Here is a 23660-nt window from a genome sequence, read left to right as displayed (position 1 = left end):
CTCTGCATGAGGCCAGCGATCTGGAGAAGGGGGAAGGTTCGTGTCAGGGAGCCTAGTGCTGATCTGGTACAGCCTAGTAAATCTGCCCGTTTGGCTGATATCAGTGATGCAGGCCCAGGACTAGGATCACTACAGCGGGACGTTACTGCTAGCAACCGGGAAAATGGCTGCTGTAAGAAGGAAAAAAGATAGGAGAGCAGCAAAGGCCAGACAGATTCAAGTGGGGGACCCTATAAATAGGCAAACAGACAGGGTTATCTGCTGCCAAGACCATGAATGCCAAACAGTGTGTAATCTGCCGGGTGCTCAGGTTCGGCATATTGCGGATCGGATAGACAAGATTGCTGGGTGGCAAATGGTGCACATTGGTACTAATGACAAAGTTAGAGAGAGGTGGAAGGTCCTTAAACGATTACAGGGAACTAGGAGAGAAGCTGAAGTCCAGGACCTCCTCCAAGGTGGTGTTTTCAGAAATACTACCGGTGCCACGAGCGTCATTAGAAAGTCAGCGGGAGCTTAGTGAGATAAATACGTGGCTTAGAAATTGGTGCAGGAAGGAAGGGTTCGGGTTCATGGAGAACTGAGCCAACTTCTGTCGGCTACAGGCCCTATGGTAGGGACGGGTTGCACCTCAATGGGGAGGGGGGCAGCTGTGCTGGGGGAAAAATGGTAACACGGATGGAGGAGCTATTAAACTGGGATCTGGGGGGGTGGGTAGTTGTGCAAAAAAAGGGGATAGACAGAATACATAGAGACAGTGAAAGTTAAAGTTAATGAATATTTGGGGGGGCAGGGATATACAAGGAAAGTCGAGAGGCAAGGTGTGACAAATGTGTTAATAGTATTAAACGTCTACTGGCAAATGCAAGAAGTCATTCATTTTGTTTGCAGAGTTGGAGACTCATGTCAGCCATGGACCCATGTGTGGTGGAGACTACGGAAACCCGGCTGGACGAAAGCCATGACTGGGTGACAGATGTAGAGGGTTACACCACATTCGGAAACACTATATTCTGCCAATCGGTGGGGGTCTGACCCCTAGGATCCTGCACCAGTCAAGTTTAAATGGCAATAGGTGAAGAGGGGAGGGGGGGGGGGGAAGGCACCCGTTCATGGGATCCATTACTAGCCGCTTTAAATCTGCAAACTTTTTTTTTATTATTATTTCATATCCCACCACCACTTTTTGTTCCATCGATATAATAGTTTTAGGATTGTTGCTTTTTTGTGAGGCCAGTTGTTGTTTTGAATGAAACAATTCAATTTACAATGCAATTAGACAATGGGGGGGGGTGAGGGGGAGGGGGGGGGTGCAAGTGACAGTTGAACCCCTCCCCTTAAAAAAAAGAAAAAACCAAAAAAAGCCAGCACTTGCTAACAAATAAACTGGAAGACAAAAGGAGTGAAAATAGGGTCTTATCCGTGTGGAGTCAAGGAAAAACAACACTAAAGGGGGGGGGGTCACAACCACTAGATGCACATGTCACACCCCACGTGGTCCTGGATAAATCGCATAAGAAGGAGTTGCGCCGCTGAAACAAGAAGAAAGTCACTGAAAAAAAAAAAAAAAAAAAAAAAAAGAGTCCTCTGGATTGTTCCTTGCTTCAGCAGCGCAGCATTTACCCCATTCTTATGCAATTTATTTTATATATTATTTTTCTTTTTAGTGGGGGGAGGGGGGGAAATAAATTCAGAAATTTGTAAAAATATGAAAGAAAAAAAATTTGATTTCTGTTGAAATTCTGAGCTCCATCACGTTTTATTTAAAGTCCATTGAGCGGTGTGAGCGGACGCTGTTATTGATCTCCAGAAGTACTGACATGGGGGTCGTCAGTAAGACGCTGGTCCTCATGGCATCCCATGAGAACTCTGCCGTTGTGTAATGAGGTGAACGGAACGGCGCGTCACCGGACCTGGTACCTTAAAAGTCGCCATTAGGAGATTTTGGCAGGGTGGCACGGTGGCTCAGTGGTTAGCACTGCAGTCTTGTGGTGGCTCAGTGGTTAGCACTGCAGTCTTGTGGTGGCTCAGTGGTTAGCACTGCAGTCTTGTGGTGGCTCAGTGGTTAGCACGGCAGTCTTGTGGTGGCTCAGTGGTTAGCACGGCAGTCTTGCAGCGCTGGGGTCCTGGGTTCAAATCCCACCAAGGACACCATCTGCAAGGAGTTTGTATGTTCTCCCAGTGTTTGCGTGGGTTTCCTCCGGGTTCTCCGGTTTCCTCCCACACTCTAAAAAAAACATACTCATAGGGAACCTAGATTGTGAGCCCCAATGGGGACAGTGTTGCCAATGTATGTAAAGTGCTGTGGAATTAACAACGCTATATAAATGAATAAATATATTATATATTATATTTTGCCAGTAGCAGCCATCATACGCCCGGTATGGTGCATGCTCACCTCCTGAGCCCGCGCCCTGCTCCTAGTTCACTCCTAAGCTCTCTCTGATTCGTATTTTAAGGACGGACCCTTCGTCTTCTTACATCTAAGAAAGACAAATCGATTTCTTCTCTTTGAACAGTTGCCTTAAGTTCCACTTTAGGACGCTGCAAGAAATCACGTCCAGTCTCTAACATTTCTACAGGGAGAGCGATGGCGGAGAATATTCTACCCATCGTTCTACTGTTGACAGTGAAAAGGAAGAAACACCGAGCGTCACCTCTATAATTTATTTCCTATAAATATATATATATATAATATTCACAGCAGTAACACGTGTCGGGGGTCGTCAGCACAGACAGACATACACAAGTGACAATGTAAAGGAACAGAATACGTGCACAGTGAAAAAGTGACAAATCCGGTAACCACGTCATCAGGCGTTGGGAGAAGTGAAGAACCTTCCCGGCTTCTTCGGCAGCTCGCCTTTACTTGTAGATCCAGCTCTGTGAGTGACGAGAAGACAGGACACGGGGCTGAACGCATACAAGGTCTGAACGCATACAAGGTGTGAACGCATACAAGGTGTTAACGCATACAAGGTGTGAACGCATACAAGGTGTGAACGCATACAAGGTGTGAACGCATACAAGGTGTGAACGCATACAAGGTGTGAACGCATACAAGGTGTGAACGCATACAAGGTGTGAACGCATACAAGGTGTGAACGCATACAAGGTGTGAACGCATACAAGGTGTGAACGCATACAAGGTGTGAACGCATACAAGGTCTGAACGCATACAAGGTCTGAACGCATACAAGGTCTGAACGCATACAAGGTCTGAACGCATACAAGGTCTGAACGCATACAAGGTCTGAACGCATACAAGGTCTGAAAATCTGTGCCCCTCTCTATTGATTGAGCCAAGGGAGAGTGATAATAGGTGCAAAACAAATAGAAAGGAAGGGCCTGAACTACTCGCCCCTGTACAGAGGCCACGGAGCATTGTGCTAGGGCCCAACAGTCATGTTATACTCACAGGGAAGGTCCAACTTCACAAATATTGTTTCAATGCATCTGAAACTGGAAATTAAGGAAGCCTACCTGTGTGGTCTGCTCCGGCACTCTCACCTGCCCCCCCCCCTGCACTCTCCCCCTTGCCCCGGCACTCTCACCTGCCTCCCCCCCCCTGCACTCTCCCCCTTGCCCCGGCACTCTCACCTGCCCCGGCACTCTCCCCTGCCCTCCCCCGCAACTCTCCCCTTGCTCACGCACTCTCACCTGCCCCCCCCCGCACTCTCCCACATGCCCACGCACTCTCACCTGCCCTCCCCCTGCACTCTCCCACATTGCCCACGCACTCTCACCTGCCCCCCCTGCACTCTCCCCCTTGCCCCGGCACTCCCACTGCCCCCCCCCGCACTCTCACCTGCCCCCCCCACACACACTCTTCCACATGCCCACGCACTCTCACCTGCCCTCCACCTGCACTCTCCCACATGCCCATGCACTCTCACCTGCCCCCCCCCCCTGCACTCTCCCACATGCCCACGCACTCTCACCTGCCCCCCCCCCACACTTCCACATGCCCACGCACTCACCTGCCCCCCCCCGCACTCTCCCACATGCCCACGCACTCTCACCTGCCCTCCCCCTGCACTCTCCCACATGCCCACGCACTCTCACCTGCCCTCCCCCTGCACTCTCCCACATTGACCACGCACTCTCACCTGCCCCCCCTGCACTCTCCCCCTTGCCCCGGCACTCCCACTGCCCCCCCGCACTCTCCCACATGCCCACGCACTCTCACCTGCCCCCCCCCCACACACACTCTTCCACATGCCCACGCACTCTCACCTGCCCTCCACCTGCACTCTCCCACATGCCCATGCACTCTCACCTGCCCTCCACCTGCACTCTCCCACATGCCCATGCACTCTCACCTGCCCTCCACCTGCACTCTCCCACATGCCCACGCACTCTCACCTGCCCCCCCCCCACACTTCCACATGCCCACGCACCCTCACCTGCCCCCCCCCGCACTCCCCCACATGCCCACGCACTCTCACCTGCCCCCCCCTGCACTCTCTCCCTTGCCCCGGCACTCTCCCACATGCCCACGCACTCTCACCTGCCCCCCCCTGCACTCTCCCCCTTGCCCCGGCACTCCCACCTGCCCCCCCCTGCACTCTCCCACATGCCCACGCACTCTCACCTGCCCCCCCCCTGCACTCTTCCACATGCCCACGCACTCACCTGCCCCCCCCCTGCACTCCCCCACATGCCCACGCACTCTCACCTGCCCCCCCCTGCACTCTCTCCCTTGCCCCGGCACTCTCCCACATGCCCACGCACTCTCACCTGCCCCCCCCTGCACTCTCCCCCTTGCCCCGGCACTCCCACCTGCCCCCCCCTGCACTCTCCCACATGCCCACGCACTCTCACCTGCCCCCCCCCCTGCACTCTTCCACATGCCCACGCACTCACCTGCCCCCCCCCTGCACTCCCCCACATGCCCACGCACTCTCACCTGCCCCCCCCTGCACTCTCCCCCTTGCCCCGGCACTCCCACCTGCCCCCCCCTGCACTCTCCCCCTTGCCCCGGCACTCCCACCTGCCCCCCCCTGCACTCTCCCACATGCCCACGCACCCTCACCTGCCCTCCCCCTGCACTCTCCCACATGCCCACGCACTCTCACCTGCCCCCCCTGCACTCTTCCATATGCCCCTGCACTCTCCCCTTCAGCCATAGACCTCACTAACCTGATGAATAAATGTCACTAAAGGGTAAGTGAAGGAGATACTTACAAGTAAGGAGAGGGCCTTGTGGGCTTCAGGGGATGAGCGACGGTGCTGGTGATCTCCGGAGAGGTGAGAGGACGGAAGAGACGCTCTGTAGAGATTGGAGAAGACACTGTGGTCACTGGCATAACAGACCTGTACAGCACAGGAAAGTCAGGAATCTATGTTTGGACCCCAGAACCCTTCACCAGGCACAACTTGGAGACACTCGATAGGGGCAACAACTACTGAGATGCTAAATCATTTGTGTCCAGAAAGGATCTAAAAATGTGAAACTGGGGCCATACTCTGTGGTATTCCTATGGGAATCTGTCAGCGCTGTAATGGTGCCATATCCAAGCAGCGCTTACGGTGCCATATCCAAGCAGCGCTTACAGTGGAGCCCAGGACACGGGGTCAGTGATAATGTTACAGGGCAGCGAGTCCCATCCAAAGGATCAGAGGTCATAGGCTCCAATCTTCACAACTTGGCACAGCTCCCTCAGTGATGGACACCGCTCACCATACTGCAGATACATCCCGACCGCTACCAACGTCATGATACAAATCACAGTATGGAAGATTTCATACTGATCTGTACAAATGTCGGCAATTTCATTATTTCTCCTAATTTAATATGTCTCACCAATACCTTTAATTGAATAAGATTCCTGATCAATAAAAGAAAACCGCAAATTACATTAATGGCCTCATTCAGCGTCCCTGGCAAGATTACAGACTGACCACAGACATCGCACCAGAAATGATACATGTCCATCTCAAGCCACAGATGGGTATGATCTCCAAAAACTGCAGTCACTGTGCACATACATTACTGATCCTGAGTTACCTCCTGTATTATACTCCAGAGCTGCACTCACTATTCTGCTGGTGCAGTCACTGTGTACATACATTACTGATCCTGTATTATACCCCAGAGCTGCACTCACTATTCTGCTGGTGCAGTCACTGTGTACATACATTACATTACTGATCCTGAGTTACCTCCTGTATTATACTCCAGAGCTGCACTCACTATTCTGCTGGTGCAGTCACTGTGTACATACATTACTGATCCTGTATTATACCCCAGAGCTGCACTCACTATTCTGCTGGTGCAGTCACTGTGTACATACATTACATTACTGATCCTGAGTTACCTCCTGTATTATACTCCAGAGCTGCACTCACTATTCTGCTGGTGCAGTCACTGTGTACATACATTACTGATCCTGTATTATACCCCAGAGCTGCACTCACTATTCTGCTGGTGCAGTCACTGTGCACACACATTACATTACTGATCCTGAGTTACCTCCTGTATTATACTCCAGAGCTGCACTCACTATTCTGCTGGTGCAGTCACTGTGTACATACATTACTGATCCTGTATTATACCCCAGAGCTGCACTCACTATTCTGCTGGTGCAGTCACTGTGTACATACATTACATTACTGATCCTGAGTTACCTCCTGTATTATACTCCAGAGCTGCACTCACTATTCTGCTGGTGCAGTCACTGTGTACATACATTACTGATCCTGAGTTACAGCCTATAATATTTGCCAATCCTACTGTCTCGTGTAGGTTTTCAGTCTCTGGAAATCCTGAGCATTAGGACCCTTCATTTTGGCCACATTTTTGGGTCCCACCTCCCAGAACACATCAGAATGATATAAGTGCATGACCTCGCATTCGGACCCACCTTGTGCGGTGCTCACAGAATCACAGTTTTGATTTTCTTGGTTATTGGACAAGAACTGGTTCCAGAATCCGGACGGCAGCGAGAGCAGCAGAGACATCACCTGCGGAGAAGTCTCGGGGGTCAGCGATGTGACTACTGCAGGACACAACCTTCTGTCACTTCCATGAATCACTGACCTTGGCCTGCCGGGGGGTGTCCTGCATGATCACCAGAGGGCTGGGGTCTGGCACTGAATGACCGACGATCGTTGGACCGAACACTCGAGACAAGTTCATCTTGTCCATCTGACAATCAGGACTCCGCATCACCCTGTGGGGACACATGAAGGAGGGTCAGAAGTCTTAATAAGTGGAGACCCCCAAACAATCGCTGAAATAAAGGGGAAGACGTGCTCCGCTGAGTGCTGCGCCTACTTTTGGTTAATCCTTGAGAACTGAAGCAGAGAGGTATGGACGGTATACTTCCTATGGATCCTCTGCTCTGGTAACTCCGCCCCTGAGGATCAGCAAATTATGGAAGAAGGTGCTAAGCGATCAACTGAGCGCTTCTGCCTATTCCTTTCAGTCATTGATGGATTTCTGAATCACAACTTCCAACATGTCAGCTGTTTACTGAAGCCACAGGAAAGATTTGAAAACTATTTTTACATCCATCATTTAAGACAGACCCAAGTGATAATTGGTGACATCCGGCAAATCCAACACCGCCAAGTCCTGACACGGCATTCATTGCTTTGTAGCAATTTACAATTTTTCCTTGCTTTAGAAGAGAGGTGCGGGCTCTCACAGTAATATAGCCTGGATGTGAGGTCTGTGTGTCTCTCCCAGTAATATAGGCTGGATGTGAGCTCTGTGTGTCTCTCCCAGTAATATAGGCTGGATGTGAGCTCTGTGTGTATCTCTCCCAGTAATATAGGCTGGATGTGAGCTCTGTGTGTCTCTCCCAGTAATATAGGCTGGATGTGAGCTCTGTGTGTCTCCCAGTAATATAGGCTGGATGTGAGGTCTGTGTGTCTCTCCCAGTAATATAGGCTGGATGTGAGCTCTGTGTATCTCTCCCAGTAATATAGGCTGGATGTGAGCTCTGTGTGTATCTCTCCCAGTAATATAGGCTGGATGTGAGCTCTGTGTATCTCTCCCAGTAATATAGGCTGGATGTGAGGTCTGTGTGTCTCCCAGTAATATAGGCTGGATGTGAGGTCTGTGTGTCTCTCCAGTAATATAGGCTGGATGTGAGCTCTGTGTGTATCTCTCCCAGTAATATAGGCTGGATGTGAGCTCTGTGTATCTCTCCCAGTAATATAGGCTGGATGTGAGGTCTGTGTGTCTCTCCCAGTAATATAGGCTGGATGTGAGGTCTGTGTGTCTCTCCCAGTAATATAGGCTGGATGTGAGCTCTGTGTGTCTCTCCCAGTAATATAAGCTGGATGTGAGGTCTGTGTATCTCTCCCAGTAATATAAGCTGGATGTGAGGTCTGTGTATCTCTCCCAGTAATATAAGCTGGATGTGAGGTCTGTATCTCTCCCAGTAATATAGGCTGGATGTGAGCTCTGTGTGTCTCTCCAGTAATATAGGCTGGATGTGAGCTCTGTGTGTCTCTCCCAGTAATATAGGCTGGATGTGAGCTCTGTGTGTCTCTCCCAGTAATATAGGCTGGATGTGAGGTCTGTGTGTCTCTCCCAGTAAATATAGGCTGGATGTGAGCTCTGTGTGTCTCTCCAGTAATATTGGCTGGATGTGAGGTCTGTGTGTCTCTCCCAGTAATATAGGCTGGATGTGAAGTCTGTGTGTCTCTCCAAGTAATATAGGCTGGATGTGAAGTCTGTGTGTCTCTTCCAGTAATATAGGCTGGATGTGAGGTCTGTGTGTCTCTCCCAGTAATATAGGCTGGATGTGAGCTCTGTGTGTCTCTCCAGTAATATAGGCTGGATGTGAGGTCTGTGTCTCTCCCAGTAATATAGGCTAGATGTGAGGTCTGTGTCTCTCCCAGTAATATAGGCTGGATGTGAGCTCTGTGTGTCTCTCCCAGTAATATAGGCTGGATGTGAGCTCTCTGTGTCTCTCCCAGTAATATAGGCTGGATGTGAGCTCGGTGTGTCTCTCCAGTAATATTGGCTGGATGTGAGGTCTGTCTCTCCCAGTAATATAGGCTAGATGTGAGCTCCGTGTGTCTCTCCCAGTAATATAGGCTGGATGTGAAGTCTGTGTGTCTCTCCCAGTAATATAGGCTGGATGTGAGGTCTGTGTGTCTCTCCCAGTAATATAGGCTGGATGTGAGATCTGAGTGTCTCTCCCAGTAATATAGGCTGGAAGTGAAGTCTGTGTGTCTCTCCCAGTAATATAGGCTGGATGTGAAGTCTGTGTGTCTCTCCCAGTAATATAGGCTGGATGTGAGGTCTGTGTGTCTCTCCCAGTAATATAGGCTGGATGTGAGCTCTCTGTGTCTCTCCCAGTAATATAGGCTGGATGTGAGCTCCGTGTGTCTCTCCCAGTAATATAGGCTGGATGTGAGCTCCGTGTGTCTCTCCCAGTAATATAGGCTGGATGTGAGCTCTGAGTCTCTCCCAGTAATATAGGCTGGATGTGAGCTCTGTGTGTCTCTCCCAGTAATATAGGCTGGATGTGAGGTCTGTGTGTCTCTCCCAGTAATATAGGCTGGATGTGAGCTCTATGTGTCTCTCCCAGTAATATAGGCTGGATGTGAGGTCTGTATGTCTCTCCCAGTAATATAGGCTGGATGTGAGGTCTGTGTGTCTCTCCCAGTAATATAGGCTGGATGTGAGCTCTGTGTGTCTCTCCCAGTAATATAGGCTGGATGTGAGCTCGGTGTGTCTCTCCCAGTAATATAGCCTGGATGTGAGCTGTGTGTGTCTCTCCCAGTAATATAGACTGGATGGAAGCTCTGTGTGTCTCTCCCAGTAATATAGGCTGGATGTGAGGTCTGTGTGTCTCTCCCAGTAATATAGGCTGGATGTGAGCTGTGTGTCTCTCCCAGTAATATAGGCTGGATGTGAGCTCTGTGTGTCTCTCCCAGTAATATAGGCTGGATGTGTGGTCTGTGTCTCTCCCAGTAATATAGGCTGGATGTGAGGTCTGTGTGTCTCTCCCAGTAATATAGGCTGGATGTGAGCTCTGTGTGTTTCTCCCAGTAATATAGGCTGGATGTGAGCTCTGTGTGTCTCTCCCAGTAATATAGGCTGGATGTGAGCTCGGTGTGTCTCTCCAGTAATATTGGCTGGATGTGAGGTCTGTGTCTCTCCCAGTAATATAGGCTAGATGTGAGCTCTGTGTGTTTCTCCCAGTAATATAGGCTGGATGTAAACTGTGTGCTTCCAGGGTGCTGCTGTCTTTACTTGCTTTCATGTATCAGCACAGTTTCTAACCTGAACTTAATTCTTCTTCATTTGCTTTAAACCTTATCTGTAGAATGCTTTTAATGAATATTATTTAAAAAAATGGCTAAACTTTGCATTTAGGCACCACAATAGCAATTTTAAGGCTATGCACAACTAGTTGCCTGTATCAATTGGGAACACTATTTCTGTTTCAAGCAGCAGGACAATTCCATCACGAAACTTTTACATGGATTTTTTCCGTAGGAATATTTGCAGCTGAAGTCGGCAGCAGAAATACCAAGTTAACCTTTGGATTTCTGCAGCAGATTTCCACTTTGCAGATATGGAAATTCACTGCAGTTTCCGAATGGAATTGGCTTTGATTAAATCACAGGTAATTTTACATTTGCGTCAGAAAAACGTGGTGGTAGAATATGAACATACCCTGTTTCCCCGGAAATAAGACACGGTCTTATATATATTTTTTTTGCCCTGCAAAAAGCACTAGGTCTTATTTTCAGGGGGTGTCATTCTCGAGGAGACACGGTTGGGGGTAAGTTTAACCCCTTAACGACCGCGGGCCGTAAAATTACGTCCTAGCGGTCATAATGTTACTGCCCGCGGTCTGCCGGCGGCAGCATGCCGCGATCGGCGCACATCTCAGCTGATTTTCACAGCTGAGATGTGTGCCTGCTAGGCACGAGCAGAATCGTTATCTGCTCGTGCCGTTTAACCCCTTAAATGGCGCTGTCAATATGTGACAGCGCCATTATAAGCGCGATCGCGGTAAACTTTTACTTACCGCCCAGTACCGGAAGTCACGTGACGCAATCACATGACTTCCGATAGTTGTCATGGTAGCACAGGGTCATGTGATGACTCCTGTACTACACATGAATTGCTTTCACTTTCGCTGTGCCAGCAGCACAGCAAAAGAGAGAGCGTATCTGCTGTTTAGAGCTGTATAGCTGTGATCAGCAGATTGTGCAGAGCGATCGGTTTGCTGATCGCAATGACCCCCTAGGGGGGACTAGTAAAGTAAAAAAAGTTTTAAAAAATTTAAAAAAAAAAACAAAAAAAACCCCTAAAAGTTCAAATCACCCCCCCCCATTCGCCCCATTGAAAATTAAAGGGTTAAAAAAAAGAGAATTTTGTTTACTTACCGTAAATTCTTTTTCTTATAGTTCCGTATTGGGAGACCCAGACATTGGGTGTATAGCTTCTGCCTCCGGAGGACACACAAAGTACTACCTAAAAAGTGTAGCTCCTCCCTCTGAGCTTATACACCCCCTGGAGAACCAGATCTAGCCAGTTTAGTGCAAAAGCTGAAGGAGAATAGCCACCCACAAGTAAAAACAGAGCAAGAACCGGAACAACCGGAGACTCTGCCCACGACAACAGCCGGTGAAAACACACGGAACAAGAAAGTGCCAACAGGCAACAGGGAGGGAGCTGGGTCTCCCAATACGGATCTACAAGAAAAAGAATTTACGGTAAGTAACAAAATTCTCTTTTTCTTTATCGTTCCTATGGGAGACCCAGACCATGGGACGTCTCAAAGCAGTCCATGGGTGGGAATAAACAGAAAAACTAAGAAGTAGGCGGAGCCTAACTTCACAAATGGGCGACAGCCGCCTGAAGGATGCGTCTGCCCAAGCACTTGGTAGTGCTTTGAAAAGGTATGCAGGCTAGTCCAAGTGGCAGCCTGACAGACCTGCTGAGCCGTAGCCTGGTGCCTAAAAGCCCAAGAGGCACAGACAGCTCTGGTCGAGTGTGCCTTGATCCCCGGCGGGGGGGGCACCTGAGTACTCTGGTAGGCCTCTGAAATGGTCGATCTAATCCAACGGGCTAAGGTCGGCTTAGAAGCAGAGAGGCCCTTGCGCCGACCTGTGGTTAGCACAAAAAGAGAATGGTGCACCGCCTAAGAGCAGCGGTGCGAGACACATAGATCCGGAGCGCCCGCACCAGATCCAGAGTATGCAACGCTTTTTCAAAGCGATGAACAGGAGTTGGACAAAAGGAAGGTAGGGTAATGTCCTGGTTAAGGTGGAAAGGAGAAACCACCTTAGGGAGAAAGTCCGGAGTCGGACGGAGAACCCCCTTGTCTTGATGAAAAGAAGGGAATTTTGTTACTTACCGTAAATTCCTTTTCTTCTAGCTCCTATTGGGAGACCCAGACGATTGGGTGTATAGCACTGCCTCCGGAGGCCACACAAAGCAATTACACCAAAAAGTGTAAGGCCCCTCCCCTTCTGGCTATACACCCCCAGTGGGATCACTGGCTCACCAGTTTTAGTGCAAAAGCAAGAAGGAGGAAAGCCAATAACTGGTTTAAACAAATTCACTCCGAAGTAACGTCGGAGAACTGAAAACCATTCAACATGAACAACATGTGTACCCGAAAAACAACCAACAATCCCGAAGGACAACAGGGCGGGTGCTGGGTCTCCCAATAGGAGCTAGAAGAAAAGGAATTTACGGTAAGTAACAAAGAAGGGAATTTTGTTACTTACCGTAAATTCCTTTTCTTCTAGCTCCTATTGGGAGACCCAGACGATTGGGTGTATAGCTACTGCCTCCGGAGGCCACACAAAGCATTACACTAAAAAGTGTAAGGCCCCTCCCCTTCTGGCTATACACCCCCAGTGGGATCACTGGCTCACCAGTTTTAGTGCAAAAGCAAGAAGGAGGAAAGCCAATAACTTGGTTAAACAAATTCACTCCGAGTAACATCGGAGAACTGAAAAACCGTTCAACATGAACAACATGTGTACCCGAAAAAACCCAAAAATCCCGAAGGACAACAGGGCGGGTGCTGGGTCTCCCAATAGGAGCTAGAAGAAAAGGAATTTACGGTAAGTAACAAAATTCCCTTCTTCTTCGGCGCTCCATTGGGAGACCCAGACGATTGGGACGTCCAAAAGCTGTCCCTGGGTGGGTAAAGAAATACCTCCTGTTAGAGCTGCAAAGACAGCCCTCCCCTACGGGGAGGCAACTGCCGCCTGCAGGACTCTTCTACCTAGGCTGGCGTCCGCCGAAGCATAGGTATGCACCTGATAATGTTTGGTGAAAGTGTGCAGACTCGACCAGGTAGCTGCCTGGCACACCTGTTGAGCCGTAGCCTGGTGTCGCAATGCCCAGGACGCACCCACGGCTCTGGTAGAATGGGCCTTCAGCCCTGATGGAACCGGAAGCCCAGCAGAACGGTAGGCTTCAAGAATTGGTTCTTTGATCCATCGAGCCAGGGTGGCTTTGGAAGCCTGCGACCCTTTGCGCTTACCAGCGACAAGGACAAAGAGTGCATCGGAGCGGCGCAGGGGCGCCGTGCGGGAAATGTAGATTCTGAGTGCTCTCACCAGATCTAACAAATGTAAATTCTTCTCATACCGATGAACTGCATGAGGACAAAAAGAAGGCAGAGAGATATCCTGATTAAAATGAAAAGAGGATACCACCTTCGGGAGAAACTCCTGAATGGGGCGCAGCACTACCTTGTCCTGGTGGAAGACCAGGAAAGGAGCCTTGGATGACAGCGCTGCTAGCTCAGACACTCTCCGAAGAGATGTGATCGCTACCAGAAAAGCCACTTTCTGTGATAGTCTAGAAAGTGAAACCTCCCTCAGAGGCTCGAAGGGCGGCTTCTGGAGGGCAACTAGTACCCTGCTCAGATCCCATGGATCTAACGGCCGCTTGTACGGGGGTACGATATGACAAACCCCCTGCAGGAACGTGCGCACCTTAGGAAGGCGTGCCAAACGCCTCTGAAAAAAGACGGATAGCGCCGAGACTTGCCCTTTAAGGGAGCCGAGCGACAAACCTTTTTCTAACCCAGATTGCAGGAAAGAAAGAAAGGTAGGCAATGCAAAAGGCCAGGGAGACACTCCCTGAGCAGAGCACCAGGATAAGAATATGCTCCACGTTCTGTGGTAGATCTTAGCGGACGTGGGCTTCCTAGCCTGTCTCATGGTGGCAACGACCCCTTGGGATAATCCTGAAGACCCTAGGATCCAGGACTCAATGGCCACACAGTCAGGTTCAAGGCCGCAGAATTCCGATGGAAAAACGGCCCTTGGGACAGTAAGTCTGGTCGGTCTGGTAGTGCCGACGGTTGGCCGACCGTGAGATGCCACAGATCCGGATACCACGCCCTCCTTGGCCAGTCTGGGGCGACGAGTATGACGCGGCTGCAGTCGGATCTGATCTTGCGTAGCACTCTGGGCAAGAGTGCCAGAGGTGGAAACACATAAGGGAGCCGGAACGGCGACCAATCTTGCACTAAGGCGTCTGCCGCCAGAGCTCTGTGATCGCGAGACCGTGCTATGAAGGTTGGGACCTTGTTGTTGTGCCTGGACGCCATTAGGTCGACGTCCGGCCTTCCCCAGCGGCTACAGATATCCTGAAACACGTCCGGGTGAAGGGACCATTCCCCTGCGTCCATGCCCTGGCGGCTGAGGAAGTCTGCTTCCCAGTTTTCTACGCCGGGGATGTGAACTGCGGATACGGTGGAGGCCGTGGCTTCCACCCACATCAGAATCCGCCGGACTTCCTGGAAGGCTTGCCGACTGCGTGTCCCTCCTTGGAGATTGATGTATGCCACCGCTGTGGAGTTGTCCGACTGAAGTCGGATCTGCTTTCCTTCCAGCCACTGCTGGAAGGCTAGTAGGGCAAGATACCCTGCTCTGATTTCCAGAACATGGATCTGAAGGGTGGACTCCTGCTGAGTCCACGTACCCTGAGCCCTGTGGTGGAGAAAAACTGCTCCCCACCCTGACAGACTCGCGTCTGTCGTGACTACCGCCCAAGACGGTGGTAGGAAGGATCTTCCCTGTGATAATGAGGTGGGAAGAAGCCACCATTGCAGAGAGTCCTTCTGTGAAAAGGATACTTTCCTGTTCAGGGATGTTGACTTCCCGTCCCATTGGCGGAGAATGTCCCAATAGGAGGACGCAGATGAAACTGCGCAAACGGAACCGCCTCCATTGCCGCCACCAACTTCCCGAGGAAGTGCATGAGGCGCCTTAAGGAGTGCGACTGACCTTGACGGAGAGTCTGCACCCCAGTCTGTAGTGACCGCTGCTTGTCCAGCGGAAGCTTCACTAGCGCTGAGAGGGTATGAAACACCATGCCAAGATACGTTAGTGATTGGGTCGGTGACAGGTTTGACTTTGAGAAGTCGATGATCCACCCGAACGTCTGGAGAGTCTCCAGCGCAACATTTAGGCTGAGTTGGCATGCCTCTTGAGAGGGTGCCTTGACAAGTAGATCGTCCAAGTAAGGGATCACTCCCTGTGAGAGCAAGACTGCTACCACTGCCGCCATGACCTTGGTGAACACCCGTGGGGCTGTCGCCAGACCAAATGGCAGAGCTACGAACTGAAGATGGTCGTCTCCCATCACGAAACGTAGAAAACATTGGTGCTCTGTAGCAATCGGCACGTGGAGATAAGCATCTTTGATGTCTATTGATGCTAGGAAATATCCTTGAGACATTGAGGCAATGACGGAGCGGAGGGTTTCATCCGGAACCGCCTGGCCTCCACGTGCTTGTTGAGCAGTTTTAGGTCCAGAACGGAACGGAAAGAGCCATCCTTTTTTGGCACCACAACCAGATTGGAGGAAAACCGTGTCTTGTTCCTGAAGAGGAACAGGGATTACCACTCCTTCTGCCTGCAGAAGAGCATCGGCTCGGTGGGGACGTTCTGAAGAATCGAGTCGGAGGACGAGAACAGAACCCTGTCCTGTGCACGTGGGCACAATGTCCCTCACCCACCGGTCTGTGACCTGTGGCAGCTAAATGTCGCAAAGGCGAGCGAGTCTGCCATCAACCGCGGATGCGGAGAGATGAGAGAGCTGAGAGTCATGAGGAGACCGCCTTGGTAGCGGTTCCTCCGGCTGCCTTCCTTGGGCGTGATTGAGCCCCCGGAAACTGAGCCCCTCTGAGGCTTTTCAGCTCTTTTGGACGAGGACAATTGGGACCTGCCCGAGCTTGGGAAGGACCGAAACCTCGACTGTCCTTCCAGGACAGCATTAATAGGGTAAGTCGCAATGCAGACATTGCGAGGTTACGGACGCCCCTGCGGCACAAATGTACATATGCTCAAGACCAGCTGTGCAAGAACAGCTGAAAAGCTTAGGGTGCCCATACGGCTGTAAATGCCGGAGCAACCGACACGCCGATAGCCTCATAGACAGATTTCAACCAGAGTCCATCTGTCTGGCATCTTTAAGTGAAGTCCCATCTCCACTGCAACTATAGCTCTAGCCGCAAGCCTGGAGATTGGAGAATCCACCTTTGGACCCTGGGTCCCACGCTTGACCACGTCAGGGGGAAAAGGATAACGTGTATCCTTAATACGTTTGGAGAAAACGCTTATCTGGTAAGCGTGGTGTTCCTGGACTGCTTCTCTGAAGTCAGCGTGGCCAGAAAAATACTCAATCTACGTTTGAGCTACTGAAATGGGACTTCTCCTGCTGTGAAGCTGACTCCTCCGCTGGGGGAGCTGAGGGAGAAAGATCCAACATTCCATTGATGGACGCTATAGGATCATTCCTTATGGCGTCACCATCCGGTGTATCCGGATTGAGAGCGTTGTCAGGATCAAAGTCCTGATCAGCTACGTCTGCCTTATCATACAGAGAGCCTCCTGGGACCCCCCCCGGAGCACCGATTTTATTCCCAATGAGGGTGGCCAGGGAGCAATGATCCAGATTGCCCATGGCCTGTCCGGACTGCAAGTCTCTATCCCATTGCAACTCCATCCCTGTCCTTGGACAGGGTTGACAGGTGGTTCCTTTGGCCACGTCTAGTAGAGACCCCAGCTGACCAAGTGCTCCAGGGGAGCATTGCACACAATGGGGTTCAGTGCCGTGGAACAGTATCATATGCAGTAAAAACAGCATCGAAGAAGGGAATTTTGTTACTTACCGTAAATTCCTTTTCTTCTAGCTCTTATTGGGAGACCCAGACGATTGGGGTATAGCTACTGCCCTCCGGAGGCCACACAAAGCACTACACTAAAAAGTGCAAGGCCCCTCCCCTTCTGGCTATACCCCCCCCCGTGGTATCACGGGTTCTCCAGTTTTAGTGCCAAAGCAAGAAGGAGGAAGCCAATAACTGGTTTAAACAAATTAACTCCGAATAACGTCGGAGAACTGAAAAACCGTTCAACATGAACAACATGTGTACCCGCAAACAACAAAAAAATCCCGAAGGACAACAGGGCGGGTGCTGGGTCTCCCAATAAGAGCTAGAAGAAAAGGAATTTACGGTAAGTAACAAAATTCCCTTCTTCTTCAGCGCTCTATTGGGAGACCCAGACGATTGGGACGTCCAAAAGCTGTCCCTGGGTGGGTAAAGAGATACCTCATGTTAGAGCTGCAAAACAGCCCTCCCCTACGGGGGTGTCACTGCCGCCTGCAGGACTCTTCTACCTAAGCTGGCATCCGCCGAAGCATAGGTATGCACCTGATAATGCTTGGTGAAAGTGTGCAGACTCGACCAGGTAGCTGCCTGACACACTTGTTGAGCCGAAGCCTGGTGTCGTAATGCCCAGGACGCACCCACGGCTCTGGTTGAGTGGGCTTTTAGCCCTGAAGGAACCGGAAGCCCCGCAGAACGGTAGGCCTCTAGAATTGGTTCTTTGATCCATCGAGCCAGGGTGGCTTTAGAAGCCTGCAACCCCTTGCGCGAACCAGCGACAAGGACAAAAAGTGCATCGGAACGGCGCATGGGCGCCGTGCGGGAAATGTAGATTCTGAGTGCTCTCACCAGATCTAGCAAACGTAAGTCCTTTTCATACCGGTGAACCGGATGAGGACAAAAGGAAGGCAAGGATATATCCTGATTAAGATGAAACGAGGATACGACCTTAGGGAGAAACTCCGGAATGGGGCGCAGCACTACCTTGTCCTGGTGGAACACCAGGAAGGGAGCCTTGGATGACAGAGCTGCCAGCTCCGACACTCGCCGAAGCGATGTGATCGCAACAAGAAACGCCACTTTCTGTGACAGGCGACAAAAGGAAACTTCCTTCAGAGGCTCGAAAGGCGGCTTCTGGAGAGCAACTAGTACCCTGTTCAGATCCCATGGATCTAACGGCCGCCTGTACGGGGGCACAATATGACAGACCCCCTGCAGGAACGTGCGCACCTTAGGAAGACGTGCTAGACGCTTCTGAAAAAACACGGATAGTGCCGAGACTTGCCCTTTAAGGGAGCTGAGCGACAAGCCCTTTTCCAACCCCGATTGCAGGAAGGAAAGAAATTTGGGCAATGCAAATAGCCAAGGGGATACTCTCTGTGCAGAGCACCAGGATAAGAAAATCTTCCACGTTCTGTGGTAGATCTTAGCAGACGTTGACTTCCTAGCTTGTCTCATTGTGGCTACGACTCCTTGAGATAATCCTGCGGACGCTAGGATCCAGGACTCAATGGCCACACAGTCAGGTTCAGGGCCGCAGAATTCTGATGGAAAAACGGCCCTTGGGACAGTAAGTCTGGTCGGTCTGGCAGTGACCACGGTCGACCGACCGTGAGATGCCACAGATCCGGATACCACGACCTCCTCGGCCAGTCTGGGGCGACGAGTATGACGCGGCTGCAATCGGATCTGATCTTGCGTAACACTCTGGGCAAGAGTGCCAGAGGTGGGAAGACGTATGGGAGCCGGAACTGCGACCAATCTTGAACTAATGCGTCTGCCGCCAGAGCTCTTTGATCGCGCGACCTCGCCATGAATGCCGGGACCTTGTTGTTGTGCCGGGACGCCATTAGATCGACGTCCGGCACTCCCCATCGGCGACAGATTTCCTGAAACACGTCCGGGTGAAGGGACCACTCCCCTGCGTCCATGCCCTGGCGACTGAGGAAGTCTGCTTCCCAATTTTCTACGCCTGGGATGTGAACCGCGGATATGGTGGAGGCTGTGTCCTCCACCCACATTAGGATGCGCCGGACTTCTTGGAATGCTTGCCGACTGCGCGTCCCTCCTTGGTGGTTGATGTATGCCACCGCTGTGGAGTTGTCCGACTGGATTCGGATCTGCTTTCCTTCCAGCCACTGTTGGAAGGCCAGTAGGGCAAGATACACTGCCCTGATTTCCAGAACATTGATCTGAAGGGTGGACTCCTGCGGAGTCCACGTCCCCTGGGCCCTGTGGTGGAGAAACACTGCTCCCCACCCTGACAGACTCGCATCTGTCGTGACCACTGCCCAGGATGGGGGCAGGAAGGATCTTCCCTGAGACAATGAGGTGGGAAGGAGCCACCATTGTAGAGAGTCCTTGGCCGTCTGGGAAAGAGAGACTTTCCTGTCCAGGGACGTTGACTTCCCGTCCCATTGGCGGAGAATGTCCCATTGAAGTGGACGCAGATGAAACTGCGCAAAGGGAACTGCTTCCATGGCTGCCACCATCTTCCCGAGGAAGTGCATGAGGCGCCGTAAGGGGTGCGACTGGCCTTGAAGGAGGGATTGCACCCCTGTCTGTAGGGACCGCTGCTTGCTCAGCGGAAGCTTCACTCTCGCTGCTCGAGTATGAAACTCCATGCCAAGATACGTTAGCGACTGTGACGGTGACAGATTCGACTTTGGAAAGTTGATGATCCATCCGAACGTCTGTAGAGTCTCCAGCGTAGCATGTAGACTGAGTTGGCATGCCTCTTGAGAGGGCGCCTTGACAAGTAGATCGTCCAGGTAAGGGATCACCGAGTGTCCCTGAGAGTGCAAGACTGCTACCACCGCCGCCATGACCTTGGTGAAGACCCGGGGGGCTGTCGCCAGACCGAATGGCAGAGCTACGAACTGAAGATGGTCGTTTCCTATCACAAAACGTAGAAAACGTTGATGTTCTGTAGCAATTGGCACGTGGAGATAAGCATCTTTGATGTCTATTGAGGCAAGGAAGTCTCCTTGAGACATTGAGGCAACGACAGAGCGGAGGGTTTCCATCCGGAACCGTCTGGCGTGCACATGTTTGTTGAGCAGCTTTAGATCCAGAACAGGACGGAACGAGCCGTCCTTTTTTGGAACCACAAAGAGATTGGAGTAAAACCCTCGCCCTTGTTCCTGAGGCGGTACAGGAACCACTACTCCTTCCGCTCTTAGGGAGTCCACCGCCTGCAGCAGGGCATCTGCTCGGTCTGGATGTGGGGAGGTTCTGAAGAACCGAGCTGGAGGACGAGAACTGAACTCGATTCTGTACCCGCGAGACAAAATGTTTGTCACCCACCGGTCTTTGACCTGTGACATCCAAATGTCGGAAAAGCGGGAGAGCCTGCCCCCAACCGGAGATGCGGAGGGGGGGGGCTGGAAGTCATGAGGTAGCCGCTTTGGAAGCGGTTCCACCATTTGCTTTCTTGGGGCGTGCGTGAGCCCGCCAGGAATCTGAGACTCTTTGCGTCCTCTGAGTCCCTTTGGACGAGGAGAATTGTGTCTTGCCCGAACCTCGAAAGGACTGAAACCTCTGCTGCCATTTTTTCTGCTGAGGTTTGTTTGATCTGGGCTGGGGTAAGGAAGAGTCTTTACCCTTGGACTGTTTAATGATGTCAGCCAATGGCTCGCCAAACAGTCTATCTCTAGATAAAGGCAAGCTGGTTAAACATTTTTTGGAACCAGCATCTGCTTTCCAGTCCTTTAACCACAAGGCTCTGCGCAAAACTACCGAATTGGCGGACGCCATTGAGGTGCGGCTGGTAGATTCTAGGACCGCATTGATAGCGTAAGACGCAAACGCAGACATCTGCGAGGTAAGGGACGCCACTTGCGGCGCCGCTGGATGTATGATAGCATCCACTTTTGCTAAACCAGCTGAAATAGCTTGGAGTGCCCATACGGCTGCGAATGCTGGAGCAAACGACGCGCCGATAGCTTCATAGACAGATTTTAACCAAAGGTCCATCTGTCTGTCATTGGCATCCTTAAGTGAAGCGCCATCCTCCACTGCAACTATGGATCTAGCTGCAAGTTTGGAAATCGGGGGGTCTACTTTTGGACACTGGGTCCAGCGCTTGACCACATCAGGGGGGAAAGGAAAACGTGTATCCTTAGAACGTTTAGAGAAACGCCTTTCTGGATGAGCGTCGTGTTTCTGGATTGATTCTCTGAAGTCAGAGTGATCCAAGAAAGCACTCAATTTACGCTTGGGATAGAGGAAACGAAACTTCTCCTGCTCTGCAGCTGCCTCCTCTGCAGAAGGGGCTGGGGGAGAAATATCCAACAGCCTATTGATGGCTGAGATAAGATCGTTTACCATGGCGTCCCCATCCGGGGTATCCAGATTGAGAGGGGTTCCAGGATAAGACTCCTGATCACTCTCTTCAGACGCATCACAGGGCGACTGATTGCGCTGAGACCCTGAGCAGTGTGATGACGTTGAGGGTCTTTCCCAGCGAGCTCGCTTAGGGTGGCTGGGGCTATCATCTGAGTCATAATACTCAGCTTGGGAAGCCGGGGACCCCCTTGCAGTCTGGACTAATTCCAACTGAGGGGGATTAGAGGACAGAGACCTCGCCGTGTCCATAGACTGAGCCCCAGTCATGGATTGCAAAGTTTCAAGGATTTTTGCCATAGTCACAGACATTCCATCAGCAAAAGCTGCAAAGTCTGTCCCTGACACCGGGGCAGGACTTACAAGCGTCTCAGCCTGGGTCACTACCCCTCCGGACTCCGGCTGGCGAAGCAGCACCGGATCTGAGCATTGCACACAATGTGGGTCTTTGGAACCTGCTGGTAGAGCAGCCCCACATGCAGCACACGCAGTGTACACAGCCCTAGCCTTGGCAGCCTTGCGTTTTGTGGATGACATGTTGCTGCCTCCTCAGAGCGATCTGGGGTATCCAGCCAGGAAGCGACCTCACAGTGCAAGAAATCACTAAATATATATATCTGGTGACACAGTACACCAATACACAGTGAGGCACTAGAGGGGCCAGCTGAAATGCCGCTTACCGCCCGCTTAAGAGCGGGTGTGTGGTATCCAAAAGCCCCCTAGTCCAGGTCTCCCAGAGCCTTGCGTCCTTCCTCCAGCCAGACTGCATGTAATGGCTGCCGGCGTTCTGAGAGAGGAGGGGGGCGGGCCCTGGGCGTTCCTGGCTAAGAGCGGGAAGCCTGCTTCCCTCTGTGCCTAGTGAGAGGGCTGGAGCATGTAAATCAGGCTCCAGCCCTCGTCGCTGCGGTGAAACAGCGTCTCTCCCCTACCCTGATTGACAGGGTGGGGGCGGGAACGAAGCGGAGCTAGGCCGCAAAAGCCGGGGACTGGATTTATAAACGCCGCCGCCGTAAAAGCGCGGTCGGCGTGTCCCCGGCGCACCACAAGTCACAGCAGCGCCGCCCGGTCCAGTGGGGGTCGGCGCTGCGTTCCCACACTACAAAGTCCCCCAGTAAACTGTAGGGACACTAACTCCCACGTCACGGTCCCCGGCGCACTACAACACCCAGCCAGCCCGGAGTGTGTCTGTGCCTGCCGGGGACACAGAGTACCTGTATGATGCAGGGCCATGTCCCTGATTGTACTCATGCTCCGAATCCATCAGGTTCTATGGGTCTGTGGATGGAGCCCGGCGTCAGAGCTTAGAGGCCGGCAGGATCCCACTTCCACAGAGCCCTACAAGGGGATGTGGAAGGAAAACAGCATGTGGGGCTCCAGCCCCTGTACCAGCAATAGGTACCTCAACCTTACAACACCATCCACGGGTGAGAAGGGAGCATGCTGGGGGCCCTATATGGGCCCTCTTTTCTTCCATCCGAAATAGTCAGCAGCTACTGCTGACTAAAATCTGTGGAGCTATGCGTGGATGTCTGACCTCCTTCGCACAAAGCTTGAAAACTGGAGAACCCGTGATACCACGGGGGGGGGTATAGCCAGAAGGGGAGGGGCCTTGCACTTTTTAGTGTAGTGCTTTGTGTGGCCTCCGGAGGGCAGTAGCTATACCCCAATCGTCTGGGTCTCCCAATAGAGCGCTGAAGAAAGCCCGAGTTGCTTATATGCTGCTGCCGACTAGCCATCTAGGACATAGCCAAGAATGGCGACCGTACAATGTAATGTATAGCATACAAGCATAAAGTACAATGAACACTGCAGCACATGCAATACAAGCAGCATAGAAAGCCTGTGCCTTGACACCCCTGCTTTTCTGCTCCTGTAGACTAGCCATCTAGGGGAATATAGCCCAGAATATCGACCATACAGTGCAATGTATAGCATACAAGCATAAGTACAAATGAACACTGCAACCCCTGCAATACAAGCAGCATAGAAAAAACCTGTGCCTCAGCACCCCTGCTTTTCTGCTGCTGTAGTCTAGTCATTCTAGGCGAAAATAGCCCAGACTAGCGACTGTACAGTGCAGTGTATAGCATACAAGCATAAATACACATGAACACTTCAGTACATACAAGCAGCATAGAAAGCCTGTGCCTTAGCACCCCTGCTTTCGTGCTGCTGATGTGTCGCCATCTAAGAGGG

At 51.6% G+C, this 23660-nt stretch overlaps 1 protein-coding gene across 3 annotated transcripts in view; it reads right to left on the bottom strand.

Moving 5' to 3' along the window:
- Window positions 1-2660: 2660 nt before the first annotated feature.
- Window positions 2661-23660, bottom strand: part of LOC142245819 (rac GTPase-activating protein 1-like) — a 126465-nt gene continuing 105465 nt past the window's right edge. For all 3 annotated transcript variants that reach the window (XM_075318788.1, XM_075318789.1, XM_075318790.1), the window contains exons 14-17: window positions 7043-7175; window positions 6867-6966; window positions 5188-5272; window positions 2661-2883 (exon numbers count right to left, since the gene is read on the bottom strand). In XM_075318788.1, coding sequence (XP_075174903.1) covers window positions 2814-2883; window positions 5188-5272; window positions 6867-6966; window positions 7043-7175 — 388 coding nt within the window. In that variant the 3' untranslated portion in view covers window positions 2661-2813. The remainder of the gene's footprint in view (window positions 2884-5187; window positions 5273-6866; window positions 6967-7042; window positions 7176-23660) is intronic.

The sequence above is a fragment of the Anomaloglossus baeobatrachus genome, chromosome 7 (genome assembly GCF_048569485.1).
Source record: "Anomaloglossus baeobatrachus isolate aAnoBae1 chromosome 7, aAnoBae1.hap1, whole genome shotgun sequence".
In the NCBI taxonomy this organism is placed as follows: Eukaryota; Metazoa; Chordata; class Amphibia; order Anura; family Aromobatidae; genus Anomaloglossus; species Anomaloglossus baeobatrachus.
This window is presented reverse-complemented; position numbering and strand designations above follow the sequence as displayed.